Source organism: Schistocerca piceifrons, chromosome 1, assembly GCF_021461385.2.
Source record: "Schistocerca piceifrons isolate TAMUIC-IGC-003096 chromosome 1, iqSchPice1.1, whole genome shotgun sequence".
Classification (NCBI taxonomy): domain Eukaryota; kingdom Metazoa; phylum Arthropoda; class Insecta; order Orthoptera; family Acrididae; genus Schistocerca; species Schistocerca piceifrons.
The window spans coordinates 852,675,123-852,684,650 of NC_060138.1; the positions used below are offsets into that span (position 1 = coordinate 852,675,123).

The 9,528-nt window shown below is 36.7% G+C and overlaps 1 protein-coding gene across 2 annotated transcripts in view; it reads left to right on the forward strand.

Annotated features, from left to right (window-relative positions):
* LOC124715625 (cell division cycle and apoptosis regulator protein 1-like) overlaps nucleotides 1-3,795 on the forward strand; it is a 263,366-nt gene extending 259,571 nt beyond the window's left edge. For both annotated transcript variants that reach the window (XM_047243109.1, XM_047243110.1), the window contains exons 20-21: nucleotides 913-1,148; nucleotides 2,392-3,795. In XM_047243109.1, coding sequence (XP_047099065.1) covers nucleotides 913-1,148; nucleotides 2,392-3,195 — 1,040 coding nt within the window. In that variant the 3' untranslated portion in view covers nucleotides 3,196-3,795. The remainder of the gene's footprint in view (nucleotides 1-912; nucleotides 1,149-2,391) is intronic.
* The last annotated feature ends 5,733 nt before the right edge of the window (nucleotides 3,796-9,528 follow it).

The window sequence follows — 9,528 nt, forward strand, 5'->3', positions numbered from 1 at the left end:
GCATGCATGTGTGTGATGTCCTTAGGTTAGTTAGGTTTAAGTAGTTCTAAGTTCTAGGGGACTGATGACCACAGATGTTAAGTCCCATAGTGCTCAGAGCCATTTGAACCATTTGACATGTCATCCAGTTAGACCACAGTGACAGTAATTGGAAACCCTATTTCAAATACTGAGGGTTTTCGGACTTTTAATGATCTTTATCATTATCATCACTTTTGACAAAGCTGCAAGTTTCTGGTAAAAGGCAAACTAACTCGGCTTGCTGCTGTGTGGTAAGGAACAGCGTTTTCTATTTTTATGTGTCTGGAATTTTATACGGCAGATCATATCCCGTATTAAAAAAAAAATGTGTTCTCATAGGATTATGTACTGAAGCTCCAAGTTAGAATTTACTAGCGTTTTTAATTTATGTGTGACTTACTTCCATAGTGAGAATAAATAGCTGCTATTGCAGTGTGCTGAGATTACAACTAAATCATTGTGTGTGTCTCAAATTTCACAGGACCTGTTGTTAATAAAGTGAAGTGACAGTGTGACAAATTGGAGATAATATTACCATCTTTAGGTAAATGAAAGCCTTTCATTGTCTACACAGTATTGTATGAGTAATTTTGAGATACTTATAGAAAATGTTGAGGCTGAAAATATAGTACTCATGTAAATTGAGCTCAAAGCCATTTCCAATTTAGCACAAATAATCCATGGCTGTTCTCTTTAGACACTAACAACTAGGGATTGTTTTGTTATTAAATGTGCCAGGAGAAAATGAAGAACCATATCACACCAAAGTTGGTAGTGTACTGGAGTTTGTTTTTCTTTGTGTCAAATCCACACCATATGAAGACTCCTCATTCCAATATCAGAATCCTTAAATAACTTATCACCTTTAATGCAATTCTTCTGGATTTTCAGGTTTCATAATGTATAAAGGTTGCCTTCTGGATATAGAGAAGCTGATGCAGCAGCTTCAGAGGAGTGAGAAGGCACGCCTTGATACCGAAAACAAAATGATGAATATTAAGCGTGATCTTGGTGTGATGAAAGAACACACTAAGGTATTGACAAGCACAGCAAAGGAACTAACTCAGGAACTCCATGATTATAGAAGCAAACTAGCAGAAACTGAAGAGGAATTAACAAATGTTAAAGTAAGTTCCATGGAAAACACTTCATCTTCTTCTTATGTTTTCTTCTTCACCTTCTTCCACAAAGGTTCAGTAAAAATATCTGATTATAAAACTAATGAAATTGTTGATTTCACTTGGCTTACAATCATCAGATGTTTCATCTTGCTTTGAGTTTATGAAAGAATGTGAGTCAAGGGAGACACTCTTCAGTCATCCATAATCTTTGGTGTCTGTGTAGTTCATTGGTCATTTTATTAAGCTAAGGATACCATCACTTTTAATTTTACCTAGTAAAATCACTCACTTGATCTGTCATATAAATCTCATTTCTGGTGGTTGATTCATTCTCTTGTCTTGTTACCTTGATACCTTTGTCTCACATCAAGAAAAAACAGGAGTTCCTCATAAGCCTGTACTTGCAATTCAAACTGTACCTGGCTGTCCAGATTTAGATTTTTCCTGATACTTGAAGGTGCTTTAGGCAAATGCCATGATAGTTCTTTCGCAAGAGAACACTGCCAACTTCCCTCCCCATCTTTCCCTGTCCTGTGTTTCCCGAAGTGCCTGGTAATACAGCAATTCAGTTAGTTATATTTCTGGACATTGAAAACACTTCAGTTTTAAAACAAAAGAGCAAAATTGTTAATTAAAAGAGACTCCTCATTTTTCTAACGTAAATCTCTCATAATTGAGCTTTTTGAATTAACCTTCACATCATTGCCTCCACACCATGTTTTGTGAGGTGTGTCACTGAGCAGAGAAAATCATGATCATGACCATGATCATTAACAGTCTAAAGTTACAGTATAGTAGCGGAATTCCATTCAAGACCTCAGTGAACTTTTGGTCTCATCAAAAGCCACTTCTTATCTGAACAGGCAATATTGTCATTAACCATTCTTACCTCATTTTATGTGTTAAGCTATTACTTACAGTTCATTCATGTCTTGTTTAGATGATGGTATGCTGCAGACTTTCACAGTTGGTTTACATGTTTTTGTTATGTGCTTATTTATTTTCGTATTGATTTACTTGCTTAGTAATAGTAGTAATAAAATATCTAGCAAATGTATATCAATTTATTTAAAACATGTGTACCGTGTCCAGTGGAAAACAAAGTAAATTTATAACATTTGGTAAGCATGTTCTATTGTAGTAACATTTAAAGAATATTGGTTATTGCATTAGCTAGAACATAACTTGAGTACATTTTTAAGTCATGTTATCAGCATTTTAAATTGACTTTCTGATTTATACCTTACAGGCAAAGTCTGATGTATTTTATTCTGCCTTAAAAGATGTCCAAATAAGAATTGCACCAGTAATAGCATCAGAAAACGCAGCTGAAAATTCTGGTGCAAGACTGTCAACTGGCAATAAGACGCTGGAGAAGTCTAAAGCATGCGCCTCAACGCCAGAAGACGACGACGACGATGAAAGGAAGTTGCAGCAAGTGCTTAAGGACGAGGAGAAACCTGTTACTTGCCTAACAGTTCAAAGTGATTTGACAAGTAATTCTGTAGAATCTGACATCCCAGATGAGGCCACAGTAAAACTGGAATGTCATTCTGAGACTGAAGTCTGTATTTATTTGGATGATGAGATCACAGAATTGAATGGAAGTGAGTCAGTTAAGCAAGGACAAGAAACAGTAAGTGAAACTGCAGAAAGCACACTCAATCTAGAAACAGTAAGTGAAACTGCAGAAAGCACACTCAACCTGGAAACAGATTCTGCTGAGAAAGCAGAGGATTCAGAAAACAGCACTGCAGCTTGTATTCAAAGTTCAGAAAAAGAATCTGTGGCTACAACGCAGAGTCCTGAAAGTGAAGAAGTGGAGAGCTCAAGTCAAATAGCAGAAAGTAAACTGGAAGCTGAAGAGATTTCTGAGGCTACAAGAGTGGATGAAGATACACAGGCTGGTGAACAAAGTGAGATAGATGACAGGGCGAAAATTGAAACTACTGTAGGAGAAAGTGCACCTTGTGAACAAATGGAAACTGTAGAGAATACAGAAAATGAAACAAGCGAAACCTCAGGTAGTGCAGTTCCTATGGAATGTGACTGATCCATGTGGGAAATTTGTTTTTGGAACTGATGTAGTGTCACGTTTCATCCTGTCATCAAGAGAAACATTCCTGCAGAGGATATATTTATTTACTGTGTGTCAGTCAAGAAGTTCTATTTAATTTTCTAGATTTTACGAGTGAATGTAGTAGTGACTATGTCAAACTAATCCTCTGTGGGCTTGTTTCACGTGCATTTGGTAAAAGGTATATTACACAAATGCATAATGTGCAATGTCAAGTACAATAATTAATGCAGTGAAGGAAAATATAAATATTAGTGACTTTATGCATAAGTTGAAAGAAATGTAGTAATTGTTTAAATTTGGGTAGTAGCCTATGTGTAACTGTTATGCTTTGTGTGTACTGTGGAGAGTTTTATTACAGCAAACATTTTTATATGTAAATATCCCTGACACTATTTTGTGCATACAATTGTAATATGAGTATAGCATTACAAGTGACTTTGCTTGAAAGTACAAAGGAGGAGGAGTGTTGGTTTTGATGTATATTGCAACTTTAGAGATGTATGTATGACACAGAAGTGGTTCATGAAATCCCTATCCTCCATTTTTAGGGAAATAAAGAAAATTTTTAACTAATGTGTTGCAACAGTTATATTTACTGGACTCTCATATAGATTGGTACGCTGTTCTGTTTAGTGGTAGTGTAGAGGGGGAACGTTATGTAAAAAAATGGGATTTTGAACGGCAGTTGGGTAGTTAAATTATGGAAGAGTCTCGGATTCTGATAAACGTGGACAAGATGCAAAGAAATTCTGAATAGTATGAACTGGTTGAAACTCAAAACAATATGCATTACATATTGTGTAAAGAATAGCCATGTAAATGATCACAGGGCTTTTTAATGGGTCTTTTACATGCTCAGGTTTGTCTGGGCAGACAATGTTCACAACAACTTTCTGCTCATCCGGTGTGCAATATTCAGTTTGCATTGAGATCTTCCAATTGCAGTACAGTCCTGAATCAGTAGTCTGAAGGTGCAGAGTATTTTCTGGCCATGTCCGGATTAATTAAATGTGCTTATGTAAGCTAGTTATTCTGTCTATTGCTATTATTTCGAAAGGTGTAATGTCTTCTAAATTTGTAGTGTTTTCGCATGTTAAGATTTTGGAGGATCTAAATATTGAAAAAGAGGACTGGCTTAACTCTCTTGGACAAAGAGACATTCTTTTTGATGTTGCAGTATATTACATCATATATAAGTACAAATGATACTGTAGTGAGCAAATTAATAAGTGTTTATGAAAGGTCTTATAATTAAATTTTCCCTGAAATATTTAAGCCTCATATTTATCTATGATAATGATGGAAGCTGAAAAAATGAATTAAAATTTGTGCCACGGCTGGGACTCAAACCCAGGTCTTCTTGCATACCAGCAATGCTTACCATTACACCACTGCAGTGCTATGGTGAACATTGCTGCACAAACTACCCAAGTCAAATGCCCTCCCAGACACAAACTTCAATTTGTATCTTCAGCTTATTTTCCCCCTACATTGTTTCTATTGCCAGGGTTCTCCGGCATTGGAATAGCATCCCAACATTGGACCTAATGGGGAAGTTCTGTACCTTAGGTGATCTTATAATGCGGCATTGTTGACCATAGTGCTGTGGTGGTGTAATGGTTAGCATTTTGGCCTAGTAAGCAAGAACAGGGGTCTTCAGCTTCCGTCATTATCGTAGATAAAGTTGAGACTTAAATGTCTCGGGGGGGGATTTGCTTATAAGATCACTTATGATACAGGACTTCCCCATTACGTCCAAAGCCAGGGTGCTATTCTGGTGCCGGAGGGCACTGGCAATAGTGACAATGTAGGGGGAAAATAAGGTGAAGATATGGATTGATGTTTGTGTTGGGGAGGGCATTCAACTTGGGTAGTCTGTGCAGCAATGTTGACCATACTGCTGCGTGTTGTAATGGTTAGCATTTATGGCTAGTAAGCAAGGAGACCTGAGTTTGAGTCCTGGTCGTGGCACAAATTTTAATTAATTTCTTCAGATTTCCATAATTATCATAGCTTATGAAAGACTTAAAGTAATGCAGTTGGTGGATGCTATGCAGATCTGAAATTTTCTGCTCTTTTAGCACCTTCACCTTCATTATTCACTCAAGTATTGTGGAAACATTTGCCATATAGGAAGTATAAAGCACTTTGTCTGGTCTGCAGCAGTTCGAGAATTGCTAAACTTCACACAGGCTGAACACAGGAAGTAACATGAACGGTGCCTGTGGTGTTAAGAAAAATGAAGCAGTGTTCCTTCAGACATGCATACATTCATTGTCATCATTCCCATATACAACTGATGGTTGTTCATATTCTCAAATGCAAACACATTTCATGTAGACCAGCATACCTTAAAATAAAAAAAGGTACCCTCTGCTACTTAGCCTTCTATGATTAGCAGAGTACAGCTGTAGGGATGGATATTGAAGGAATGAGCAAGTGTGCTAGCCTGAATTTACATCTACTATTCAACCTTTATTCCCTCTCTTATAAAACTGGTTTACAATATCATTCATATTAATAAATCATTTCAGGAAATAAATGTGCACGTATCTTCTCCCAAAAATGACACAGACTATTTCTTCTCGCATATTAATAAATCATTTCAGGAAATAAATGTGCACATATCTTCTCCCAAAAATGCCACAGACTATTTCTTCTCGCATCCTTGTCAATGGAACGTTAAAGAATGCCAGAAAAGAATAAATTAATTGAAAAATGTCTCTTTCTCTTTACTTTTGTTTCAGCATTTAACCTAGCAGGTTTTGGGCAAATGATGTTGGTCCACTTGTGTCATGTTGCTGCAAAAACATTAATAACTTCCATTTTAATGTGCTACATTTCTGAAGTTTAGTAAAAGAACTATTCTGGAATTAGCCATGTAGTTGTACAATGATAATGAACACAACCAATTGTTTTTAATTTCTTTTCCTGGTGCATGAGATAGCAGTACTCGGTAGTGTTGAAGTGCATTGGTATATTATCATATTCGTACGCCTCCATTGTCTTCTGTTTTTGATGATGCTAACAAATTTTAAAAACTGCATAAAAATAACCTTTCCATACAAGCAATTTTTTGAATATGTTAGCCAGCACTTCAGTTGAAACTAACAGGAAAAATAGTGTAATATGTTATTAAACCATCGAAGGACAAATCATGTCTTGTTGATTATCTTTGTGATATGTAAATTCAGGAACTCTAAATTAAGCAAGTAAGAACTTTTTCTCACTAGTCTACTTACTTCTTAAAAGATAACAAAGTGCAGATAACACTTGAAGTCTAAAATAATAATAAATTTTATTTTCACCTTCTGTTTCAAATATTTAAAGCTACAGATAAATGGTCAAACTAATAGCTTAAGACATTCTCATTCCTGTAAGAATTACCTTACTAAGAAGTACAACGCACTGGGATAGTACTGGCACAAGTTACTACCTTCCATTTTTACATTCCTTTGTGTGGTAGTCTGCAAAAAAATGCAAGAATTGGCACTCAGTTTCATCGAGGTTTCATTGCTCATGATGATAACTGTTGAAAGCAACTTAGTTTTGTTTCTGTATTGTTACTTTTTTTTCGAAAGTAATGCTGTGAAACATCATTCATATAATTAAAGACTAAGTTTGAAACTACTATGTTTCGTTCAGCTGAGGTGTCATTTCTACAGCAAGTGACATTATATTTCCAACAGAGGCCATCCAGAAAGGTTTGATGTCCGAGGTTCTGTAAAAACAAAATACTTACAACATTTTGGGAAAAAGTGTTAAACTTGTGTATAACCTGCTGAAAATTGTAAAACCTAAAGATGATATGTGCCAGTTCTGCATTATTCCTAATCATATTTCATTCATGTATATATCAGATTTTTCAAAAGGTCTACCTTACTTTTTTATTGTGACTGTGAAATATCTGGAACTAGACAGACTTTCTGTTATTAAATAGATTACTCTCAGTAGGAATCAACAGAAATGTGGTACGAGGATGGAAGTCATTGCAGATACAATTCTTGGAATAAACAGGTTACCGGTTCCACATACTTTTTTTAGATGAAACTGCAAATGCAAAGCCCATCACTGAAGTAATTATTCATTATAACATTCCACTTGTGAGTTCCTCAGTTACTATAGCAGATCTACAATAGGCAAATACAACATTTAGAAAAAGTTGATGTTTTATTTATTCTATAAGTGACTCAAGTGTTTCAAATACTGCTCAGAAATACAAATGTATAACTTTACTATGCTGGAGTGCTGATCTAATTACAATTAAAATGGTGTAAGAGGTAAGTGACAGCCAATATTCCAGGAAATGAAAATAACAAATAGTGCACAGGTAGGTAATAGTGCTCAGTATAATGCAAATAAAGAATGAGAAATATACCTACTGTCTAAATCAGTGTGTTTGTAGTGCAGTAGAGTGAGAGAAGCAGTGCAGTGATTGATGGTAAGATGCTAAAAGTTAGAATATGAAGATCAATATCAAATGATAAAAAAAGAGAGGGAAACCTAATGGAGGCTTGTCTGCCAGGTGATAAATTTTAGAAGAATATAAAAACGATCAAAAAAGAGTGGGAAACTTAATGGAGGCGTGTTTGCAGGGTGATAAATTTTAGAAGAAAAGAAAATAACGTATCTAGAGGAGCAGTACTAATAAAGCTGAGCCAAGAAATCTCAGACATGTTGCTATTTATGGCAACAGAGCACGTATCCCCCTTGTTAAGCAGCTGCTGGTAAGCTTGAAAGCAGTATATTTGATGCTCTGATGTGGAACTGCATTTTGCACCAATTCTTGGGCCTGACTGATATGTATGCCATCATAGAAGGCATTACGAATTGCAGTTTAATATAAAATAGAGTATTTGTCTTAGATAGCTGTGCAAGTCAAACAATAAGTGATAAAAAGTTACTCACAACAATGTAGAGGAAGTATTGAGCAGTATATAGCACCATTGCCAAGGAACTGAGCTTCATAGCTCAACTGTGGCACTTGAAGTTTTATGTGGATTCGTGGGGGTGGGGGGGGGGGGGGGGAGAAAGAAAGGGAAGGGCTTACTGATGTCAGCTGCATCAGGACATTACGCAGAATCAGCAGCCGTGAGTGAAAACGTGTGCCTGGCCGGGGTATGAACCTGAGATCTCTTGCTTAAAAGGCAACTGCGTTAACTCCCTTTCTTTTCCTTTCTCCTCTTCCACCTTCAATTTACATAATGTTTCACAGCTGCAGATTCCATTTGGTGTCTGTTCTTTCAGACATGTCCAAAAGAAAAGACACCACACATTCATATGCTTAAATTTTTCTTCACAACATTCATTTATATATGACATGTACGCTCGATGCCACAAAAATTGACTGACCCTCAGACATCTGGCCATCTGCATAATCTGGCAACACTGTAGCATGCGGAAGTGTCTCGAGAAAGTGTTGTCTTCCACTCGAGCAGTTACAGTGCTGTATCTGTTAGTGGTCTAGTGGTAGACATCACGATCACACAGTGTAGATGCATAAAGTTGTGAGTTTGAGTCCACTCATTCTTTTATTTTTTAAACAGCATCCTGGTTGTCTGCTGGAGATATCAGTGGATGAAATCTCAAAGATAATTTTCTTCATTTTCTAACTCACTAATAATAACAAATCTTTCCATAAAAGAGCCCTTGGCTGTGGGAAGATTGGAACAGTTTAGGTTTGAGCATTTCCTGACCCAGCAGCAGACTATATGTGCCATTGCATTACACCTTGTTAATTCCCTTATGAATATTGTAGTAGCTAGAGGCATTGTTCATATGACACCATCAGGGACTGTGTGCCGACCAAGAGGCACTGCATAGAAAATCAGCTCCTCACTTACATTGGTCAACCCTTTACTTCAGGTTACGGCAAGTTGAAAAGCTCTTTATCAGAGGCACTCTTTTCTTTTATTGCCAAAGCACCAGCAGCAGCTACATTGTAATCATTACAAGTAGGTGATACTTGGTGTTCTTGCAGTATTTTTGGGCTGAGTAACAGTTTTGCTTAACAATGGCATATTCTAGACATTAATGTCAGCATTTTGTGTTCCTTGTTCCCTATTCTGAATTGCTTCTTCTTCTGTGGTAGTAGAAGCTGGAATCGAACTTGCGCTGCACACATTCGCTGTTTTCATTTTCTTCCTAGCTTTTTGAGCAAGGGTTTTTGGTCATTGCATGTGGTTTTCTGGCAATGTGGCACAGTAGATCTTCTTGATTTGGAACTTTATGTACAAAATCTCTCTGCGAATGTTCACATTCAATGCTGTGTTGTTGTTGGTGTTCCTCCCCCCCCCCCCCCCCCCC